The following is a 24662-nucleotide window of genomic DNA, read 5'->3' as shown; positions in this document are numbered from 1 at the left end:
TGAAAAGTTGTGATATCAGCATATAGGTGGTTTTAGGCAAGAATTTAACATTCAAATAAATAAAAGTTTGTGAAAAATTTAATTACTATTATGTTTGGGGTTTAAAAAAATAATAATTTTTATTAAATACTTTCAAAAAGTTCAAACATATGCAGCAAAATAATATGTAAGCAAACAGCAAAATTCAATACAAAATCCTAATATCCCTAATATCACGAGACCAAGTGAAATGAGAGATAAATGTAATTCTCTCGGTAATGTCCAGATCTCTTCTAATTGTAATCTGCCTAGAACCGCAAGGCACAGGCGGAATAGAAATCACTAATGTAATGTAATGTAATGTAAATGTGTATAGTCTCTTTCAGAGGGGTGCAATAATCTCCAAAGATCTACCAAGTCTAGAGTAGAACTCAAACAGAGGACTCCTAATAAGAACATAAGAACATAAGCAGTGCCTCTGCCGGGTCAGACCAGAGGTCCATCCCGCCCAGCAGTCCGCCCCCGCGGCGGCCCAACAGGTCATGACCTGCCTTAATCACCAGAAGGGGCCCTCTATGAGAAATGAAAGGCTGCTGCCCCGGGGAAGACCGATCAAGAGGGGGATCAAGTACTTTGTTCAAATCCCCCGCTAGAATTAGGGGGACATCATCCCGACTCAAAACAGTTCTAACCAGGGTTTGAAAGAAAGCATGTTCATAAGGAGTTGGGGAATATACCACTAAAAGATTAAAACAAAATGTACTCAGGGTCATCTGCAACAACACAAAGCGACCATAATTATCTGGAGCAAGTAATGTATGTTGACATTGTAAACATTTACTAATAAGTATCACCACCCCCACCTTTTGCACAGTTAGTAGAGGAACAGTAAATTTCTCCTACCCAACCAGTTTTGAGCTTCATATGATCAAAATCAAACAGCTTAGTCTCTTGTAAACAAGCAATATCTACCTCCTTGCTATGTAAATAAGAAAGCAATTTAGCCCTTTTAATAGGAGAATTCTCCCCAGACACATTCCATGTTGCAACTCGCAACTAGGCAGGTGATTTAACTCCAATCATCCCAGTACAAATAAGATACAAAAGGCAAAGAAACGAAAAACCAACACCCGGGTGCCCAGCCTTCACCACTGGTGTAAAACAATTTCACATTCAGAATAAACATTCATTAAATAAACAAGAACCTAAAAGACTGGTAGGAATACAAATTTTTTGAAAATAAATACAGAACATAATCATATACAGCATTATAAAAGAATACAGAAACCATACTCCAATATACGCAGCCTTAGGTAACCAACCCAACCCCAAATTCCTCCCTCTCTACCCATTCCCCATCCCAATACCTCCAAATCCTCTAATCAACACAACTATTCTATTCCCTAAAAACAGGAATCAAAAAGTCAGAGTCACAAACGATGTGCTCTGTCCCCAGGTCACAACTGTCCAAACAACATTTCCCCAGACTCCATCTCCATAACTTAAGAAACCCCTATAATTAAACTTCTTCCAAACCATTTTGAACAAACAATTAGAAAAAAATCAAAAAAGTAACAAGGAAAAACCTAAATAATTCACTAAGAAAAAGCCTAAATAATTCACTAAGTGCTCCTTTTACAAAGCTGCAATAGCGTTTTTAGCGCACGCAGAATTTTAATGCGTCTAGCACACGCAGCAATTTAGCGCGTGCTAAGCATGCGTTAAAACCGCTAGCGTAGCTTTGTAAAAGGAGCCCTTAGAGACACTCCAAAGACATTTTGAGAAAAAGAAAAGGAGCAATACAATTAATGAATAATAAATAGATAAATGGATAAACAGATAAATAAGTCAATAAATAGATAAACAAATGAAATCAATAATAAAGCAAATAATCCCATAATTTGAGGACTTGAGCATATTAGTTATGAATAACTCCAATGTTATTGTATTATTTTTCTTGTTCTATGTAGAATTACTAATTTTGCTTTCTGTACAAGTTATTCTTGGTTGTTTGATTTGAAAATCAATAAATATAAAAAAATAATAAAGCAAATAGACAAATAAAGAAATACATAAACAAAAAAATTTCTAGCACTCATTTGGGATTCCAATATTATAAAATATTTATCAATACAAAAGGAAATACCCTTTTAAAGAGCCCGGTGATTAATTAAGAAGGTTGAAGCCCAGGGAGCAGGAACTCACCACAAACACGTCTGTTCAAACTCACCACAACACGTGACCTCCAATTATGTATTTTTTTAACATAATATTCTAAACACAGCCTCAATTCAAACTCCCATTCTTTTTTTTTTTTTAATAATGGAAGATTAGGTTTATACATTCAAAAATATTCTGTTAATCCCTGGAGGATTCCGTACACTAGCCTCATATTAAACTGCACTAGCAGATTTTAAGCGCAGAGAGTCGTGCTGAATGGCCCGCTTTGCTCCCAACGCTCATAGGAATTATATGAGCTTCGGAAGCAGCACGGGCCATTCAGCGCAGCTCTCCACGCTAAACTAAACTAAAACTTTAACTTTATATACATGGTCTTCAACCAGAGGAAGCTCGACGCGGTTAACAATAAGTTTAAAAATATGCTAAAATATAAGGGGATTCATTTTCAAAATGTTTGGCAGATAGAAAAGTTTTTAAAGATTTACAGAAAGATTGGAAAGAGCTGGGACACCTCAAAATTAAAGGTGTTCAATCCAAACCTGCAGTCCGGGTGCTGCAGAAATCCACATCTTTTCTGAACACATGTTCCACCCCCCTAGGCTGAGAGTCAGCAAACAACCTTAGTTCAGTCCCAGTCCCAAAGCCAAGCACATACCTGCAAATCCAAGACTAGGGGGTATGGGGGAGTAAATCATGAATTGGTTTGCTCTGCCAAATATTAACAAGTGAGAAACAGGCACAAAGGCAACTCAGAAAAAACATTGAGGAACAATGCTGTACTAACCTACTGTGCGCAGCAAGCACCCCAAAAAAGGCCTTCGGTAATGTGTATACTCACAGAAACTCCCCACAGGATCTTCCAACTGGCTGGAAAAACTTCAAACCTATAATGAGAGTGTCCAAAGCAGAAAAGAACAAGTTACTCCAACAACTTAGTGAAGACAAAGAAGGTGGATCATATGGATCCTCCAGGGACTAACAGAAAGAAGATTGTCAAAGGTATAAACCTAATCTTCCATTCTGTTATGTCCCTTCCGGATTCCATATGCTAAGTGACATACCAAACCTACGGTAGCTAGGGAGGGTCAGAAGAATCTGCCCTCATACCTGAGGTCCCGAAAAATGGCATCAGAATGCGCTGTCACAGCAACTCAGTAAAACAGGGCAAAAGTATGAAGGAAGAACCAAGAAACCGCCCTGCAAATTTCATCAAGATGAATCACACAAGATTCCCCCCCCCCCCCACTTCTCATCGAATGTTGTAAATGAGATCAATGGCTGCTTGCCGCAAGCAACCGAAATAACAAAAATGGCCATTCTAATCCATCAAATGATCGAGGACTTGGACGTTGGTCTACCATGGTGAGGCACAGCAGTGAGAACAAAAAAGTGATCAGACAGCCTGAACTCAATCGTCCTTTCCAAATAAAGGAGCAAGACAAGACCCTCCAGACATCCAAATTTCGTAAGATCTGATCTGTATGCTCTGAACCTGTCAGATGAAATACTGGTAACCTAACCTCCTGATTGACTTGGAAAGCTGAGACCACCTGCGGCAAGAAGGTACAATATGGAGAAAAACACCTGCGTCCGAAAAACAGAGAAAGAGTTCCCTGCATGAAAGAGCAGAAATTCCAAAATACACCGTGCTAAGACAACTGTGACCAGAAAACCCATCTTTCAAAGAAGGCCTCCCCAAGGCCCTTTAAAATGAGGTTAAGATTCTGTGAAGGGAAAGGAAGATGCAGATGAAGTGCCCCCCCTCCCCACCATACAACTTGTCACATCTGAAAGAGCAGTAAGCAAACTAGCGGCCTGCAAAGAGCCTGGCATCCGTGCGAAGAGTTACCACTTTGAAATCCTAAGAAGCTAGCCTTGGTCGAGAGCCACCCCCTGAAGCCACCAGCTCAAATTGCTGCTAGCTTGCGCTGCTCAGGAGAGCAGCCTCTGAAGGGGGGAAAAAAACTTAGCGGAGATCGCCAAGATAGGAGGGACTCCCGTCAAGGGTGCATGGGTGCTCTGACCCAGGGGATCGAGATCTGGAACCTGCAGATAAAACCAGGCCAAGAGAGCCAGATAGTCCAAGAAAACTCTATCTGTTGATGAAGGTTCTATCTACTTGCCCTGAGAATAAACACATGACCCTGTCTGGAGACGAAGAGAAGCCCCAGAACTTAAAGCTTGGTTTCTTATTGAAACTAAGCTTTAAGTTAAGCAATTTTTGATTTTCTAATATTTATTTGGTATGAATTTGGCACAAATTTGGCACTATTTAATGCTTTAAAGTATGAAAGACTCAGCAATGATTGGGTAGTGAGGTGGCAAAATAGGGGGGGGTTACCTTCTGAAAAAGCCCCTCCATGTCTCCGAGTTGATCTTTACATATGTATAGCATGATTTAAGCTTTATTTAGGCACATTTTCTGGGTAATGGTATGATAGCATAATACAAAGTTTTTCACTGCCTGTTTCCTTTTTGACTTAAAGATGGATATATAGCAGAAAGTGAAGGAGAGAAAAAAGGCAAATAGATAAGGCGGCCCTGGAAACACAGTTGAGAGCACAGACAGAAGGAAGTGCAACCAGACACTGGAAAAATAAAACCACCAGACAACAAAAGGTAGGAAAAATGCTTTTCAGTTTAGTGACTGAAATACCGTATATTAGTTGTGAGAATTTATATCTGCTGTCTATATTTTGTACTGTTCAGGAAGAAATGCATTTGTTCTTATTTCTCGGGTGTTGCACTGCATGCAGAGTCTGGTATCTTAGGGTTTCGTTTGTGTATATTAGGATTTTTAGATTGTGGTCCTGTATTTGCATAGCAATTATCTGTGTTCTGAATGTGTGATCAAGGCTAGGTGTTCTGGTAGGAATGAATGCCAAGAAGCGTTATTGGTGTCATGTCCCAAAGTAGGAATATATCTGTCGGCTCTTCTTTACTCTTTTTGGGCCCAAAAGGCCCTCACTTCAAAATTAGCAAAGACCACAGGTCTAATATAATGCCAAGAATCCTGAAGATTCCATGTAACACCGACCCTAGGTAGGGTTACCAAATTTTTGATCTGAAAAATAAAAGAGAGGATGAATGACCCTGCCCCAGGCCCCCAGAAGCTAGTTTGGCAGAGCCTGCTTACAAAGAATCCAGTAGCTCTCACCCTCTTAGCTCCTTGGCACTGCAATGCTATTTTCTTCAGGCCGCCAGCAGTTCAGTGATGTGAGTCTGATGCCATTAGCCTGCTCCAGAAGCCACCTCTCTGCAATGACTTCCTGTTCCTGCAGAGACAGGACCTGCAGAGAGGTGGCTTCCGGAGGAGGTTAATGGCAGCAGGCTCAAGTCGCTGAGCTGCTGGTGGCCCGAAGAAAATAGAATTGCAGTACTGAAGAGGTGCATCACCAGAATCCTTGTAACCAGCCCTGCCAAACCCAGACAGACTTCACAATTTAAAAAACCCATCCAGATGCCTAGACAGACCTCTAAAAAGAGAACATGTACAGTTTTCCCTAACATATGCTAACCCTAACCCTAGGTTTAAGATATACGACGTTAACTAAATCCACATTCTGTCGGGCTTACAGTATAATAAGTAATAGATTCAACCCTTGACTACATTATAATCAGGCCATGTTACTTACCATAGATTTCTGTTTTATGCAGTGGGGCCTCTTTATTATTATTCTAGTATGCATGAATGCCATTAATATGTTAGCATACTTCAATAACTCTAAATCTTTGTGAATAAGCGGAATAGAAGTCACTAATGTAATGTAATGTAATAACAGCTTATCAGATTTGAGCATTCCAATTTGTGTTTTCATGCATATATCCCTCTCCCCTAATCAGAATATGTTGGGCTAGTTTATCAAAGTATTCTACTGCATTAGTCTGCATTAATATACATTATACAGGGTCTTCTAAGTCATAAAGAGGCCCCACTGCATAAAATGGAAATCTATGGTAAGTAATGTATCTTAATGCAGACTAATGCAGAATACTTTGATGATCTAGCCTAGGGGTGGGTAACTCCGGTCCTCGAGGGCCGGAATCCAGTCGGGTTTTCAGGATTTCCCCAATGAATATGCACTGAAAGCAGTGCATGCAAATAGATCTCATGCATATTCATTGGGGAAATCCTGAAAACCCAACTGGATTCCAGCCCTCAAGGACCAGAGTTGCCCACCCCTGATCTAGCCCAACATATATTGATTAGGGGAGATAGAGATATGAATGAAAACACAAATTGGAATGCACAAACCTGACAAGATGTCATTCACAAGGATCAAAAATGCATAAGGTAGGACAGAGGTGCATGGACCGAGCATGACAGGTCTGATACTGTAATTTCAGCCTTCCATCTTAACCTACATTGATGAGATAATGCAACAAACGCTTCTGAACCACTTGAAGCATTTCCGTATTAATGGAACTCCCTAATCCCTTATTTGTCTGTCAGTTCAACAGAGTTTACAATCAACTCAAGTCAGATAAATTTTTATCTGATCAGTACTACAGTGTTTATTCAGTGCTGTGTACATAGAAATACTGTAATTAGGAATACTCACCTTACTTGCGTGGAACTCCAATCGGCGAATGAAACGCTCAATAGACTTCACTTGCTGAAGAACAAAAACAAAATTTGTTAGAAGTTTAGGCAACAATTCTCTCCTTTGATTATCCAATGCCAAAATAAGAACACGTTTAATAAACACATTTGAAAGAGTCTAAAGGCTAGATTCACTAACCCCTGATTCTGTCTCCGATCCGTTCCCGATTGCAGGCTGACGAATTCACAAAAGGCCTGCATGCAAATGGGGACGATCGTTGACATGCCCCCCACCCACAGCACGGATTGCTAGAGCACAATTCTGGAGCACGTGCAGACCCTGACAGTAGCGACAGAAGAAGCCTCCTGTCACTGCTGTCAGGGCTTCTGCCGGCTTTTTTTATTTTTATTTTCTAATCAGGCAGATAGTTTGCATGTATTACACATGCAAAATAACTGCTTGGTTAAAAATTTTTTTTTTAAAGCCCCCCCCAAAAGTGCCTCCTCCATCCCCAAACACCTAAAAAATATTCCTCCCCCCCCCCCCCCTGTGCCAATGCCCCACAGAACAACAAAAGGCAGGAGTGATGCCAATTGTGTTTAGTGAATCGCGTCCCTGCCTAATTTGCATGCATGGATCGGAAGCGGATCGCAGGAGAGGTTAGTGAATCGGGTCGGAGGGAAATTGGGTCGCAAAGGGGTCGCAAACCGATCAGTACAGGATCGGTTTGCTTAGTGAATCTAGCCCTAAGAATCTCTTTTGTACATCAGTTGCCTCAGATTCTAGTGACATCACAATCACACTCTAATGTGCAAGACAGGAAAAGGGCGATACCAGCACACACGATGCCATAACCCTTCCAGTGCAGTAGTGCCAAGAGTTGTGTGGCAAAAAATCAACAGTCTACAAGAAATTCACTTTTATGGGGTAAGAGTGCTGTAATTCCTCCTCCTGTCTCCCCTAGGAGCTCAACTCCATGTATAGTTACCAAGCAATCCTTATAAAGCAAATTCATTTACTCTCTTTAAGGAGGCACTAACACTCTAGCTTCAAATTGAATTGGATTTGATTCTCAGCAAAAATCTTCACGTGGAACTCGGACAGCTGGTTTAAGGAGCCAGTGGCGTAACTAGAACATGTGATGATCATTTTTAACACCCCTTCCTCTATTTGAAAAACATGATATTTATAATAATCCACAACTTGTACAAGAGTGTACCTAGGAAAAGGCAGCATCTTAAACACTGCAGTGAGCACTAAAATATCAATACGCACATTGTAAAGCTAAACAAGCCAGAGTAATACAAATCAATCCTGCACAGTCAATGCTAACAGAAAACCATCTCTTTCGTATACACAAAACACAGAAACACCCTCACCAGTATGGAATAAGTAATCACAAACTAAATATAGAAATATGTAGACAAACGTTGAACTGAACCACCAAGAAGCCAGACTGCATACAATGCAGCACCACAGAAACAGTGATGTATGTCCCCTAATATTGTGCTACAATTTACTGTGGCACTCTAATTTTAATGAATCTAACTTGTTTTGAGAAATCTATAGTTCACAATAAGTATTAGGAAACTGTTCAAAGTCTTAAACAGCGTCCAGTATATTTCTCAATCCCATTCACTCACAGTCCTCAGCGACACCACCAGGGACTCAATAACTCTCATAGTCCGTGGCTTTATGTGTCCTTTCCTCATCGGACTCCTTTATATATTATCTTATTTAATTTATATTTACTTTAATTAATACTTTAAATCAGTAATAATTTAAAAGTACTTAGCTTAGTGGTCACAATGCAGGGATATCAGGCCAACATGTTTCACCTAAAAGGCTTTTTCAAGGCGATAATTCCCTTCATGCTTAACGCTCTTATTTTAGACCACAGCCATCCACCATGTTACACTTATTGAAAGTTTTAAAAATGAATAAAACATTTTTTTAAAAAAGAAAGAAATCTGCTGTTTTATCTCAATGCTCCAAATGTCTTTTAGGCTTGTTTTAGGTTTTTTATTCAAATATTCAGATATTAATTTGTACCACTTGGCGGCCTGATGCTCCTGCCAATCTGTCTGGAAACATAGGCCCAGCAAGCTATACTGATTTTTTAAATTTTGCCAATCAGGGAACCCTTTCTGAATGGCCTGTTTCAACTGCAACCATTTATAACCTTGAGATTTTGAAATGCCAAATGATTGTTGCAATTGTAATACCGTATTTTCACGCATATAACGCGCGCGTTATACGCGTTTTTACCTACCGCGCATACCCCTCGCGCGTTATATGCGTGAGCGCGGTATACAAAAGTTTTAAAACATAGTTCCCACCCCGCCCGACGCCCGATTCACCCCCCCAGCAGGACCGCTCGCACCCCCACCCCGAACGACCGCTCGCACGCGCTCCCACCCGCACCCACGATCGGAGCAAGAGGGAGCCCAAGCCCTCTTGCCCGGCCGACTCCCCGACGTCCGATACATCCCCCCCCCGGCAGGACCACTCGCACCCCCACCCCGAAGGACCGCCGACTTCCCGACAATATCGGGCCAGAAGGGAGCCCAAACCCTCCTGGCCACGGCGACCCCCTAACCCCACCCCGCACGACATTACGGGCAGGAGGGATCCCAGGCCCTCCTGCCCTCGACGCAAGCCCCCCTCCCTCCAACGACCGCCCCCCCCCCAAGAACCTCCGACCGCCCCCCCAGCCGACCCGCGACCCCCCTGGCGACCCCCACGACCCCCCCCCCCCCCTTCCCCGTACCTTTGGTAGTTGGGCCAGAAGGGAGCCCAAACCCTCCTGGCCACGGCGACCCCCTAACCCCACCCCGCACTACATTACGGGCAGGAGGGATCCCAGGCCCTCCTGCCCTCGACGCAAACCCCCCTCCCCCCCAACGACCGCCCCCCCCCAAGAACCTCCGACCGCCCCCCAGCCGACCCGCGATCCCCCTGGCGACCCCCCCCACCCCCCTTCCCCGTACCTTTGGTAGTTGGCCGGACAGACGGGAGCCAAACCCGCCTGTCCGGCAGGCAGCCAACGAAGGAATGAGGCCGGATTGGCCCATCCATCCTAAAGCTCCGCCTACTGGTGGGGCCTAAGGCGCGTGGGCCAATCAGAATAGGCCCTGGAGCCTTAGGTCCCACCTGGGGGCGCGGCCTGAGGCACATGGGCCCAACTCGACCATGTGCCTCAGGCCGCGCCCCCAGGTGGGACCTAAGGTTCCAGGGCCTATTCTGATTGGCCCACGCGCCTTAGGCCCCACCAGTAGGCGGAGCTTTAGGATGGATGGGCCAATCCGGCCTCATTCCTTCGTTGGCTGCCTGCCGGACAGGCGGGTTTGGCTCCCGTCTGTCCGGCCAACTACCAAAGGTACGGGGAAGGGGGGTGGGGGGGTCGCCAGGGGGGTCGCGGGTCGGCTGGGGGGGCGGTCGGAGGTTGTTGGGGGGGGGCGGACGTTGGGGGGGAGGGGGGTTTGCGTCGAGGGCAGGAGGGCCTGGGATCCCTCCTGCCCGTAATGTAGTGCGGGGTGGGGTTAGGGGGTCGCCGTGGCCAGGAGGGTTTGGGCTCCCTTCTGGCCCAACTACCAAAGGTACGGGGAAGGGGGGTGTGGGGGTCGCCAGGGGGGTCGCGGGTCAGCTGGGGGGGCGGTCGGAGGTTCTTGGGGGGGGGGCGGTCGTTGGGGGGAGGGGGATTTGCGTCGAGGGCAGGAGGGCCTGGGATCCCTCCTGCCCGTAATGTAGTGCGGGGTGGGGTTAGGGGGTCGCCGTGGCCAGGAGGATTTGGGCTCCCTCCTGGCCCGATATTGTTGGGGAGTCGGCGGTCCTTCGGGGGGAGGGATGTATCGGACGTCGGGGGGGGGTATCAGGCTTTCAGGATGGGGACAGACCTTCAAGGGGGGACAGTGCACGGAAGTCAGGGGTGGTGAACGGAGAGTCGGGACAGCGCACGGAAAGTCAGGGCGGGCGAAAGGAGCGTCGGGCAGCATGCGCGGTATACCCGTGAGCGCGGTATACCAAAGTTTTTGTACATATCATCGTGATTTCTGCGCGCTATACCCGTGTGCGCGTTTTATACGGGTGCGCGTTATTTGCGTGAAAATACGGTAAATTTAGCAGTTTCCCATTAGAAATTCTGTTATCAAGTGTACGTATGCCTGCCTGCAACCAATGTTTCCAGACTCGCTGGCTGATTTGTATCTTGGAGTTTAACCATAGAGATTGCCACGTGGATTGTTGTATTGGAGTAGGTGTTAAATTATCAATAAATTTTAATGTATTCCAGGTGCAAAGAAGAACTGTACTATTGTCCTTATATAGTCTAGGTTAAGACGTAATGGGGACATGAGATGTCTCTCTAATATCCATGAGTTCATGAAGGATCCAATACATACCCCTACGCAATATGAAGGCTTGATGATACCTATAAAAATTTGGAAAATTCCCCTCCCCCCCACCCCCGCCAATTGTGATTTTTGAAAAGATACTAAGGTTATTCTAGCAGTTTTACCCAGCCAAAGAAATTTTGTAAGAATCTCATTTAATTTTTTTATAAAAGGCAACTCATTTTGTAGCAAACTACAGGCAAAATCATCACCAAGAAAGATGTAATGGGTTCCAATGCTCACACATTTCATTGACTTTCAATAATAAGGATTTTTCATTTACTGTCATTGTATCTTCCAATGTTCATTGAATCATTAAATTCCTCTTTTCACTGTGTCTACCTACACCTTGCCACCTTTTCCCCTAATCCTCTCCAGTATCTCACTAACTCTATCCTCTTTTCCCCATCCAGCACGTGGCCTTTTTTCTTTATCCCGTCCTTCTATCATGTGCCTTCTTTCTCTACCCCCTTCCATTAAGCACCTGTCCCCACTCTCACCATTTCCATTGTCTACTCCCTTTTCTCTTTGATCCCCTCTCTCTCCCTCCACCCCACATCCATCCAGCATCCACCTCTTCTCTCTCTCCCTCTCCCCTACTTCCTTAAAGCATCTGCCCCCTTCTCTCTTCCCCTCCACCCCATATCCATCCAGCAACTGCCCTCTTATTTCTCTCCCCTCCACCCCACATCCATCCAGCATCTTGCCCCCTTCTCTCTATCTCTCTCCCCTCCACCCCACATCCATACAGCATTTGCCCCTTCTCTCTTTCCCCCTCCGCCTCAATTGCATCCAGCATTTGCTCCCTCTCTCACCCTCTACCCCAATTACATCCAGTTTACTGCCCTCTTCTCTCTCCCTACCCCACTTCCCTCTCCCTCCACCAACCTTCCATACACAGTATCCTGCTCCCTTCTCTCTCCCTCAACCCCAATTCCATCCAGTATCCTGCCTCCTCTTTCATACCGCTGCTTCCTGAACCAGTAAAGCAGCAGTAGTAAACTTAAATGCACCCATCACAGAACCTTCAGGCACCCTACCACAGCTGCCAGCTCTGATCCGTAACAAGGTCGTGATGTCAGAAAAGGGTAGACTAGCAGTCGTGGGGGGGAAGGGAAAATACCCACTGCTGCTGTTGGTTCAGGAAAGCAGCAGCAGTGGCAGAGAAGGGCAGGAGATCCCGGTGTGCCAGCTGTAGCCCCTTAGGGCTTATACCCAGGGCGAGGTGGACTACCACCCCCTCCTGCAGTATGCCACTGCAAGGAGCTCCTCTGCTGGAAATGTCCTTTTGGGTTCCTTCATTATCAGTTTATGCTGCCCGAGCCCTAGGATTTCCTGAGAAGTCAGGAGCTCTCTACTCAGGTCTTGCGGCTATTCTACACTTCAGAAATAGTAGGGTCTTCTTACCTTATCCAAGTCATAAAGGAAACCCTAAAGGAGAAAAAATAAGACAGACATTAAGGGCTGCAGGGATATAGAGACAACAGAAAGTTTTTTGGCTGAGGGATTTAGGGTGGACACGAAGAGAAGGAAAAGTCACACCAGCTTTGGGCACAGTGAAGGCATTCAGCGTGACTGTCACACTGATAAGGAGAGTCTGGCAGCATAGTAGAGCTAGTAGTTCATACTGCTTTCAAGCACAAATATAAAAGAATCTTGTCTTTCTTAATAGGCCCGTTATGGCACTTCAGACAGAATATCATGAAGAAACCTTTGTCCTTTTTTCCTTGCAGGGGAATACTGGAAGTACCTCAAGCATTATAGTGACATTGCCCCTATCCCTTCTCTGTTCTCAGTGTACACCTATGATGGTATTCATTAATGGGCTGAAATAATCCCTGGCAGTAGAGCAGTAACCATCTTGGTTATTGGGCTCTCTTAGCTTATGACTACACACTTACACTAGCATAAAATTTGTTTAGATTATTGTGGTCAAATATTCACGATTTTTTTTGTTCATGTGCTTGCCACATATTATATGCATTGAGGATCTGTTTGTGACGATTGTTTGCGCATTCCTCTACTGGGTTTTCTTGTACTGATATTCCTATCCCTTCTCCGGCATCATAGATGTAATGCCCTCTATTCTTCTTTCTTTAGATGAACCTCAAGTGTGTGTGTGGGGGGGGGGAGGGGGAGGGAGGAAAGAGGTATCATCACCCTAAAGCACAGGTGTCAAAAGTTGGTCCTTGAGGGCCACAATCCAGTTGGGTTTTCAGGATTTCCCCAATGAATATGCACTGAAAGCAGTGCATGCAAATAGATCTCATGCATATTCATTGGAGAAATCCTGAAAACCCAACTGGATTGCGGCCCTCGAGGACCGACTTTGACACCCCTGTTCTAAAGCCTCTGAAGTGGTTGCACTTACCCTTCACAGAAAAGGCAACACTACCCTTTGCAAGGCCTATTAAATGAAATAGTGGCACCTTGACTCCCTTTCTACTAGAGACAGGGATAGAGAATTCCCCTCACCCCACCACTGTAAATGAGCCTCACCAGCCTGGAATTCCTCTTGGATTCTCGGATCTGTGTGTTAAGCTTGTCCAGTTCTGCCTGATGTACTTCCAGGTAAGCACTGAAGAAAAAGGGAAACAAGTCAAACACAAGGAAAGATGCATGCAACAAAGCAGCGCAAGACATTGCTATGGAGTCCAATTAAATAGCAATTATAAAAAGCACAAATATTTATATGGCACAATACTGCCACCAAGGAGAAATTATACCATGTTGGATGAATAGCCTATACACACATATATCATCAATACATAGAGAACTGCAATGTGAAGAAGTGCAGAGTGAGGCACTTGGGGAGTAGAAATCTGAGGGAACCTATGTGCTAGGAGGTGAGATGCTGATATGCACATACGGGGAGATAGTGTTTGAGGATCTGAAGGCACCGAAACAGTGTGATAAGGTTAGCCAGAAGGATGATAAGGTTTAGCCAGAAGGATGCTGGGCTGTACAGAGAGAGGCATAACCAGCAGACAAAAGGGGGTGTTGATGCCTCTGTATAGGTCGATGGCGATGCCCCACCTAGAGTACTATGTTCAGTTTTGGCTAAGGATGTAAAAAGATTTGAAGCGGTCTAGAGAAAAGTGACAAAAATGGTATGGGGCTTGCACCAAAACACATACAAGAAGAGACTGGAAGACTAGAAAATGTTTACTCTAGAAGATAGGACAGGGGAGATATGACACAAATGTTTAAATACTTGAGAGGTATTAATATACTCGTAGAAACAAATCTTTTCCAGAGAAAGGAAAATGGTAAAACTAGAGGACATGAATTGAGGTTGCAGGGTGGGAGACTTAGGAGTAATGTTTTTTATTTTTTATTTTTACTAACCCAGCGAGCCCATGGTTTTAACCCGCTTTAAACCTGTGGATTAAAACCACGGGCTCGCAGTGCAGGGAAGGGCAGGAGAGATTTGGGGCGGCAAGGAGGAGAGATTCGGGGCAAAGTAGGCAGAAGAGATTCAGGGCAGAGCAGGGCGCCGATTCGGGGCACAGCAGGTAGGAGAGATTCGGGGCAGAGTAGGACGGCAATTCAGGGCAGAGCAGGGCAGCGATTCAGGTCAGAGAGATAAATATTCAGGGCAGCAGAGAGCAGGGCGGCAATGGAGCTGGAGAGTCGGAAAGGACGTTTTCGACAGGTCCCCAGCAGTCGCTTCTTGTGTCGATCATCCAGCCCAGTCGGTTTGCTAGATTTCTTTAGTGAATTAGGATCCTTCTACTTTGCCTGCCATTCCCCTCATTTGCATGCGCGGATCGGAATGAGGTAAGTGAATTGAGCCAGAGTAAAATCAGGTCGCAAACCAATTGGTACACGATCAGTTTGCTTAGTGAAACTAGCCCTTATTCTCTTTGTATCATTGCCACAAAAGTAATAAAAAATTTATTTTGAAAACAGTGACAGAATTCAAAAAAGCGTGGGATGAACACAGAGGATCTCCAATTAGAAAATGAATAGTATAAATTAAACTAAAGCCGGTACTGGGAAATCCTGTACAATCTGTGTCTCGTATGTGGTGATTTGGTTTAGGACGAGCTGGGGAGGGCTTTGATGGAAGCTCCAGGGACAGGATGGTTAGGATAGGCTGGAGTGAGTTTTGATGGCAATTCCAGCAGTGGTAACCTAAAAACAGTACCAGGTAGAATTCTATGGTCTATTGTCCAGAAATAAAGAAAAAAAAAAGCCAATTTAACTATGAATGTATAGTGAGTGTGACTACTGGGCAGACTGGATAGACCACTCAGGTCTTTATCTGCTGTCATTTACTAGGTTACCCATGTATTTGCCATCACAGATGGATCCGTGCAAAAAAAACAATGGAGTTAAATTTTCAAAGGTTTTAAAATTAGCCTCTGAAAAATGATTAAGGCTGAGTGCCTAAACCTATGCTCAAAATTTCATTAATCTCCCAAAGCAGTGTATCGCAAACTGTGTGCACACTGGGGAGGAGACTGCCTACAGGACGTGCCTCTTGTGGCGAGAAGCATGTCCTGTAGGCAATCAGCTGGCCCCAGCGCTTCTCCTTCTCTCCAGCCCTCTTCCTTATCACCCCCCCCCCCACTGGAGGGCCTTCGCGCATGCGCAGACATCATCGTGATAACGTCAATCGCACTTCCAGACGCTTCGAGCTACGGCCACTACATTTAGTGTGCCACAGCTCGAGAAAGTTTGCGGGACACTGTCCTAAAGTTAGGAGTCGATTTAGGACAGGAAAAAATAGTTAGGAGTAGAGAATGACATGGGGAAAATTTCTGTCCCCGTCACTGCCCCGTCCCACCATCCTCTTCACCGCCCCATCCCTGCTGTCCCCTTCACCGCCCCGTCCCTGTCTCTGCCGTCCCCTTCACCGCCCCATCACCATCCCTACTCTCCCTTTCACCGCCCCGTCCCCGTCTTCAGCGTCTTCTCCTCTCCATCCCCCCGCTCCCAGCACCCTTCACGTGGTCCAGCAGCTCCCTCCCGCCGGCCAGCCGTGCATTTCTCCCCCTCCCTCCCTCCCTCTTACCTTCTCTTGTGGCGAAACTGGCAATCTGTATAAGGCTATGCGCTGTATTGCAGCCGAAGCCTTGAAGTCGCGTCGGGTTGCCTGCTAGAAAAGTCTCCTCTGATGCAACCGGAAATAGGAAGTTGCGTCAGAGGAGATTTTTCCAGCAGGCAACGTGACGCAACTTCAAGGCTCCGGCTGTAATACAGCTCATAGCCTTATAGAAATCGCCAGTTTCAACAAGAAAAGATAAGGGAAACGGAGGGAGGGAGAGAGATGCATGGCCGGCGGGAGAGAGGGAGCTACCGGATTGAATGCTCATTCACCGTGCATGCTAACCATTCACCGCTCCACGGGGAGGTGAATGGCCTTGTCCCCGATCTCGCGGTGACCTTTTTTTTTTGGTCACCGTTTTGGTGGGTTACCCGCGGCTAGCCACGGCTAACAACCACCGTGTCATTCTCTAGTTAGGAACTTAGCCCTGATTAGGCTAAATTAGGCTCAAATCTATGCTAACTGGATGACAGACCTAAATTTAGGAGCAGAAAACTTTTAAACTCCCAGTTTTAGGTAAATTTTCAGTTCCCAACTTTGTCCCCTATTTTCAGCCAAATTTAGGAGCCTAATTTAGGCATCTGGCTTAGGTTGCTAAATTTAACAGCTCAGATTTTTTTTCCCTTGAAGATTGGCCTCAATATGTCCACATTAACTTATCCATTATCTGAACATTTCTTGGTCTCTCTTCACCCCACTGCTTACCCCAAGCCTTTCTTCAGTGCTTCATATACCTCATCCACCCGTTCAGGCTGAGGCACCTTGGGAGGGGGCGACTTGTGAGACATTGAGAACATCCTACTGATCCTGGAACCTGATTTCCTGGAGACTGTTGGCGTACTGAAGGCAGGGAAATTCCTGCAGGATTACAGAAAGAAAATAGATCATTAGTGTTTTGTTTTCTTTTTCTCGTTGTCCTGGCAGCTTTCTCCTGCTCCTTTGGCTTTCCAGCTCAATTAGAACCTGATTCTATTAGAACTTTGATTCCACAAGCCTTCTTCAGGCACAGTTAGATGGGTTCCTTCCCAAGGTTTTATTTCCTCTTCTCCTCGCATCTAACTTAGCCAGGGTACAACATATGGGCTGTGATTCCCTCTGGAGTCCAGTACAGGGACACTTGTAAACCAGCCAATTAGCTGCTGCTGCTCTATATTGGCTGGCAGTGCTACCTCTATAGATCCTTGCTTCAGAAGGAACCTGGCAAAAGGCAGAACCACCAACATAAGGGAAAATAAAAAACAAAAAGTTCCACCCAGAACTGAAAGGATTCCTACTTTTAAGAAAACACGTCCATGGTTTGCCTGCATGTCTGGATCCAGAACTGGATTCAGAACTACCCAGCCATGTGTCCCCTCTGCTAGATATGGGATAAGACATATGGTGTGTGGCTGGAACCCCAAAATAATTTAAAACATACATACACAAAGCAGTCTCTTAAACTCTTTACTTAAGTAGGCAATAAAAATCTCAAACACACAGGAGTATGGGTAAGAAGAAATCATTTTGTTTTAAAAGGGGGTGAGAATCTTTTGCAGAATAGAGCTGACAAAGAGCTGACCGAGCCACCTCTTTCAAAATCCCAACCTCTCCCTTAGCTTTGGTTTGCATACTTCAACCTGTGTGCACATTAGGCAGAAGTGGGGTCTCTGCACAGCTCCCTGACTGGCTGCCTCAAAGATGAGGAAGGCAAGACATTTCACTCCCCATCCTGAGACAAAGAAAAAACACAAGCATTGGGTGTGTGCTCTCTTCAGGGTTACCCTGCCTGAAAAACAGCAAACCAGACACTTGGAAATATCCTAGCAAAGGCTGATATGTATGGAGCAGCAGAGCAACAGGTACAGATCATTACCAAACACCCATTGTCCAGGTATCTGCTAAATGATTTCAGACTACACATGGATATCTGAGGCAATTCAGTAACAGTGAAAAGAGACCAGGACAAGGGACACTGCAGGGGAAAAAATAAAAAAAAATATCAGCATGTTTTTTAGTGGTTAGGGCAGTGGGCTGAGAAACTGGGGAACTGGGTTCAATTCTCATTATAGCACCTTGTGACCTTGGGCAAGTCACTTAACCCCTCCATTACTCCAAGTTCAAAACATACCTTAGACTGTGAGCCCACTAGGGACAGAGAAAGTACCTGCATATAATAAATCACCGACTGTACCACAGAAAGGCAGTATATCAAATCCCATTACCTTTGCCCCTTTTATGAATAGATACTAAAGAGTGGTATAAAATGAATGGGGTAGGACAGTTCCTTCTTTCAAGGTGACACTTCATGAAACTAATTAACATAAATTTAAGAAAGCATTTCAGTTGATGCACAATTAAACTGGAGAATTTATTGCCGGAGGATGCAATCAAGACTAGTAGTATAGCTGAGTTTAAAATAAAATTTTTTAAAAATGGGTAAGTTTCTGGAAAGTCATTCCACCAACACATTGAGCACCACAGAACATGCTTTGCTCTGAACATAAGAAAAATAAAATTCCTCTAGATGAACACTCAGAAGAGAATCTAGCTTTTAGGGGGCACATGTAGCCAATCAGGTTTCAGGATTACCACAATGAAAATGTATGAGATAAAGAAATAACCCGATTGGATTTGCATTTATGAACTGCTTTAATGAAGATATTCCCCCAAAGTGGTATGCATACATGGATCTCCAGTATATGTAGATTTCTCTCATGTATATTCATTGTAATAATCAAAGCTTTACTGGAAAGGAAAATGCATTATCTAAAGAAGAAAGCAGAAGTAGGAAAGGACTGGCCCATTCTTAGTTTAGAGATGTGTCTTCATTAGCACACCTTAATAAAAATTAAGTTAAGTGTAAAATTGATTCCTTCCAAATAATTACAAATAGTTCTTTACTGGTATTATGACTGTATTTTCCGCCAGGGCTATGGAGTCTGAACACCAAGCCTTCGATTGTCCTACTGATATTAGGCTTTAAATTTTTTGTTCTGGATCTAAAGTACTGGTAAATATAAGCTTTAGATATGGGACAAATAGATTTATATATAAGGAGTATAAAATTTATATTATAATTTTTTTTAATTCCAAAGTTGGAGTTAGTACTTTTTTACCAACTTCATCCAAATTTGCTTCCAGTTTCCAAGACTTCAGCTCCAATGTCCTGATTTCCACTTTTTTGTTTTTCCACTCCTGCTACTTATATATACTATATAGGTCTAGGAAGTGACGTCAAAGGAAGAGCCGACACCAGCACGAGTAGCAGTTTGGAGTTGCTGATTGCGCCGGGAACATTAAAAAGGGATGGGGGAAGGAAAGGAGGACAGGTGCCAATGCCCCCACCAAGATGATACCTGGGGCGGACCCTGCCCCCCCTTACACCACCACTGTTTGTGTCTATGTGCGAGCTTTCTATGTGTCCAATCAGGAGAGGAGAGGGAAGACAATATAGAACAGCGCATGAGTTTTTTCAAACAAAAGGTAGAAAGAAGAGAAAACAAGAGCCAGTGTGGTTAAAAGGTAAAGTGAAAGAGGCTATTGGAGCCCAAAAAAATCATCCTTTAAAGAATGGAAAAAGGATCCAAATGAAGAAAATCTTTTTAAAAAAAAAAAAGACATATGCACTGGTAAGTTAGATGCAAAGCATTGATAAAGATAGCAAAAAAAGAATATGAAAACAAACTCATAGTAACAACTTTAGGTACATCAGAAGTAAAAAAAAAACAAAAAACTGAGGGAATCCGTGAGACTGCTGGATAAGCAAGGAGCAAGAGGGGCACTCAGGGAGGATAAAGCCATAGCAGAGAGACTGGTCTTTAAGGAAAAAGCTGTAAGAAATCTACCCGAACCAGAAATGGTTTTCAAGGGTGATGTGGAGGAACTGAAACAAATCTCAGTGAACCTGGAAGATGTAGTAAGCCAAATGGACAAGTTAAGGAGTGATAAATTTACCTGGACCAGATCATATATATCCCAGAATACTGAACGAACTCAACATGTAACCTGTCACTAAAATCGTCTGTAGTACCTGAGGATTGGAGTATGGCCAATGTTACACTGATTTTTAAATAGGGTTCCAGGGGAGCTGCAGGAAATTCCAGACTAAACCCGACTTCAGTGCCAGGCAAAATCGTGAAAACAATTAGGTTTCTTGCAGTAGGGCAGTTTCTTCAAGGGCGCCATTTCTGAGCATTGGGTGAGAACAGCTAAGCAGCTCGTTTGTCTGTATTTATATGCTGTTTGTACTATCTTCAGCATCCATGCCCTGTGCAGCCTAATACCAATGCTAGTCTGGTGCTAATTGCTTCTAGTGCCAGCATTAGGTTCTGAACATCGACCTGTAAGGGATCAATGCAAAAAGCTGTTTCTTCAATCTCATGTTCTGTGAAGTTTACCAAACCCCAGCCCTGGCTGAACTCTAAAATCTGCTACTTACGCTCCTGTGCCTGAATGTCTTTGGCTAAAATTGTGTATTTATGCTGATTTAATGTATTTAAAATTCCTGATGATCTCCTTCCAGTCTGCTCTTTCACTTGCCCAACAAGACTACAGTAGACTCTCTATTAACCGGAACTCAATTAACCAAAACTCTCAAGAAACCAGAAAAAAAAATCTAATACTGTAATACTTTAAATAAAAATGAAAATAATCAATTTCTGGTGTAAATAAGTGTAAACTTGGCATACCACACCTAAGTACGCCCATGACATCATCAGTGATGCAGCAGAGGGAAGGCCACGAAGTAGCCTGTTCAATGCTGCCGTCGCTGCTGTTTGGAACAAAGGTATTTCGGCCTCACGGTGGGAGGGTCTTTGGGGTTTTACTGTACGGGGGGATGGGAGGGAGAGATGGAAAGATGTTGCGGAGGGGGATGGGTTGGCATGGTCATCGGGGTTCTATTGCACGGGGGAATGGCTTCCTATTATCTGTTGCACAAAGATCAAGACTTTAAATTCAAAAATGTTATGACATCTGAAATTCAGTTTGTTTCAGTATGATCTGTGATTTGTTTATTTGTTAACTATTTAAAGCTCTATTTATAGAGATGTGGCATACAAGAACAATGCTTAGATTAGATCTAACGCAACATAATGAAATTGCTTTCGGGGTTCTGCTGCACAAGGGGATGGGTGAAAGATGATCGTTGTACACATACACACACAAAAAAAAGACATCCCCCCAAAATAAGCCCTACGGCGTTTTTTTTAGACCCAAAACATGTGGATAAAGGTGAGCCGGTTAATATAGTGTATCTAGATTTTCAGAAAGATTTTGATAAAGTTCCTCACAAGAGGCTCCTGAGAAAATTAAAAAGTGTCATGGGATAGGTGACAAAGTTCAGTTATGCATTAGGAATTGGTTATCGGATAGAAAATAGAGGGTAGGGTTAAATGGTCATTTTTCTCAATGGAGGAGAATAAACCTTAGAGTGCCACAGGGATCTGTACTTATTTATAAATGATCTGGAAATTGGGACAATGAGTGAGGTGATTAAATTTGCAGATGACACTAAACTGTTAAAACGCATGCAGATTGTGAAAAATTACAGGCAGACCTTAGGAAATTGGAAGACTGGGCACCCAAATGGCAGATGAAATTAAATGTGGACCAATGGAAAGTGATACAAATTGGGAAGAATAACCTGAATCACAGTTACTGGATGCTAGGGTTCACCTGGGGATTAGCACCCAAAAAAAGGATCTGGGTATCATCGTAGACAATATAATGAAACGTTCCGTTCAATGTGCAGCAGCAGACAAAAAAGCAAACAGGATGCTGGGAATTATTTAAAAAGGGATGGTTAACAAGACTAAGAATGTTGTAATGTCCCTGTATTGCTCCATGGTGCGACCTCATCTGGAGTATTGTGTTAAATTCTGGTCTCCTTATCTCAAGATATAGTGGCACTAGAAAAGGTTCAAAGAAGAGCAACCAAGATGATAAAGGGGATGGAACTCATCTTGTATGAGGAAAGACTACAACGGTTAGGGCTTTTCAGCTTGGAAAAGAGACGGCTGAGGGGAGATATGATTGAAGTCTACAAAATCCTGAGTAGAGTAGAACAGGTACAAGTGGATCGATTTTTCACTCCGTCAAAAATTACAAAGACTAGGGGACACTCAATGAAATTGCAGGGAAATACTTTTAAAACCAATAGGAGGAAATTTTTTTTCACTCAGAGAATAGTTAAGCTCTGGAACACATTGCCAGAGGTTGTGGCAAGAGTGGATAGCGTAGTTGGTTTTAAGAAATATTTAGACAAGTTCCTGGAGGAAAAGTCCATAGTCTGTTATTGAGAAAGACACGGGGGAAGCTACTGCTTGCCCTGTATCGGTAGGATGGAATATTGCTACTCCTTGGGTTTTGGCCAGGTACTAGGGACCTGGATTGGCCACCATGAGAACGGGCTACTGGGCTTGATGGACCATTGGTCTGACCCAGTAAGGCTATTCTTATGTTCTTATAAGACAGTGTCTTATTTTGGGGGAAACATGGTAGTAGTCTAGGGTCCCCTCCCGCCCTAACTCAACCCCTCATTTCCAGCATTTAAAAAAAAAAAATCCCTTTGTTTAGCAGCACTTCCACCCATCCAGATCTGCCCACCCCGACACTTAAAAAAAATTTTGGTGTCTGAAACCCCCCAATCCCTCCCCCATGCCTTAGCTGGAAAGGGGCAGGAGCAATACTAACTCGCTCCTGCCTCCTGCACAAACATCTTGGCAAATGGAAATGGCTGACCCATGCCTGATGCATTCTGTGACACAATGAGCAGGGCAGTCTATTAATTAAGGGAATTCTACCCTTATTTGGTAGTCTAGGTGGAAACTTCTATATGCTGTGACCGGGTAAGAATTGGACTGGATTAGCCAGAGTCCTGACCTGGGTCATCCAAGCCTCAGCTGAGCTGTTGAATGAAGCATGGAGGGTAGAGGGGTGTATGCATCAAATAAAAGGGTTCGGCAAAGGTCTTTAGTGTGAATTATTGTGTCTTTATTTTCTATCTCATACTTTGGTGAAAGGAAAATCAAAACACAAACTTGCTCTGGTGGCTAAACAGCTTGTTAGCTCAACCAGGCTCCACAGTTGTATAGTTCACAATCTGCCAATTTTCCACCAACACGTGCTTTCAACATACTAGGTTCTGCCAGTCCTTATCACAAAAACAAAAGACCAAACTTTCAGTATCAAAGTCCTGGAACAGGCTGGGACTGCTCAGCCCGGTTCTTTCTCAGTATTCCGGTGCTTTGCACAATATCAGAAGTAGTGCTTCCCACTCTTCTGTCCCCTCAATTTAATTAGAAGCAGTGATTTTTCACTTCTTTATTAGCAGGGTTTGTGAGGCGTCCATCTTATCCAAAAACAGCATATTGTTTCCCCAAGTTTTTACTCAATAAGCATGGCTTCAGGCAAACAGGAGTTATCAGGTTCCATTTCATAATCCATTATACACATTCTTCTGGCATTTCTACATCAAAAATATTGTAACCTTCAGAAGAATGCAGACAAGATTCAAATCTAAGATTTTCTCCCTGTTGTCTATGGGAAATGCTGGCTTCTGTCCCCTAGATTGCACCAGTCTGCCTCTTTGCAAGGGTTCAGGCAGGCTGAAGGTTGGTGGTTGCCCCTCTGGCCTAGAGACCACACCCTTTTCTCTAGCTCTGTGCTGTCTCTAGGAACACCTGTAGTTCTCTGGTGCTTTGCTAATGAGCCTGGATAGCTTTCCTGCTAACTAGCCCTGGCCCCAGCAGAGCTGATTGCAGGAGCTAGTCCCTTTATGGGTTTTGCCTGGAGTCTGCTGGTACTTGTAGTTCTTTGCCTTTAGCATTCCCTACACTAGAACTAGGCAAGTATAATTGGGTCACTTTTGGGCTGCCTTTCACTGGGGATAAATTTTGCAGGGCAGTTTCCCTAACCTGCCTGCTTCTAGGAGCAGGTTTAGGGATATTTTTAGAGCACTGCGGGGTTTCTTCAGGCATGACAGAACTCTCCCTGTCACAACATATAGGGCAGAAGAGCTGGATACAGATTAACATAAAGCTATCCTGTGCTCTGATCTATTCTAGGAAGATATTTTCTAGTGGCTATAAAGAGTAACTAATAGTAACAGTTTTGAATTAGACAAGGGTTTTTTTTTTTGTTTTTTTTCTATTTCTGTTAATATAAAACTATACAGATGAATATGATGCAGTGTTTTTAAAAGACCTACTTGGGTTATTAGCTATGTCAGGTTCTTTTGGATTGATGAAAATTGCTCAACTCATGGTAGAAATGTCCAGAATTAATGGTCCTCCCTATAAATACAGAATTTTCACCTTCCAAGAGGTTCTCAAAAACAACAGGATGCTTCCGGTAGGATCAAACAGGACAGGTCTTTCCAAATCTGTCTTATGGGCTGATGCTCAGAACTCCTGAAGGATAAGGGAATGAGGGGTACAGATAGAAGTAGAGATAGGTTATAGGTAGAGTCAAGGACCTGATGGGCCGCCGCGGGTGCGGACTGCTGGGCGCGATGGACCTCTGGTCTGACCCAGT

At 44.0% G+C, this 24662-nt stretch overlaps 1 protein-coding gene across 6 annotated transcripts in view; it reads right to left on the bottom strand.

Annotated features, from left to right (window-relative positions):
* RIPOR1 (RHO family interacting cell polarization regulator 1) overlaps window positions 1–24662 on the bottom strand; it is a 350808-nt gene that overhangs the window by 138643 nt on the left and 187503 nt on the right. For 4 of the 6 annotated variants that reach the window (XM_033941973.1, XM_033941972.1, XM_033941974.1 and 1 more), the window contains 4 exons: window positions 16854–17006; window positions 13595–13673; window positions 12503–12526; window positions 6723–6776 (listed from right to left, as the gene is read on the bottom strand). In XM_033941973.1, the coding sequence (XP_033797864.1) occupies window positions 6723–6776; window positions 12503–12526; window positions 13595–13673; window positions 16854–17006 (310 nt within the window). Of the gene's footprint in view, window positions 1–6722; window positions 6777–12502; window positions 12527–13594; window positions 13674–16853; window positions 17007–17764; window positions 17857–24662 lie in introns of all 6 variants that reach the window. The other 2 variants (XM_033941977.1, XM_033941975.1) reach the window with 2 other exon arrangements.

This window comes from Geotrypetes seraphini, chromosome 4 (assembly GCF_902459505.1).
Source record: "Geotrypetes seraphini chromosome 4, aGeoSer1.1, whole genome shotgun sequence".
NCBI classification, from domain to species: Eukaryota; Metazoa; Chordata; class Amphibia; order Gymnophiona; family Dermophiidae; genus Geotrypetes; species Geotrypetes seraphini.
Note: the sequence above shows the minus strand (reverse complement) of the source record. Positions and strands in the feature narration are given on the sequence as shown.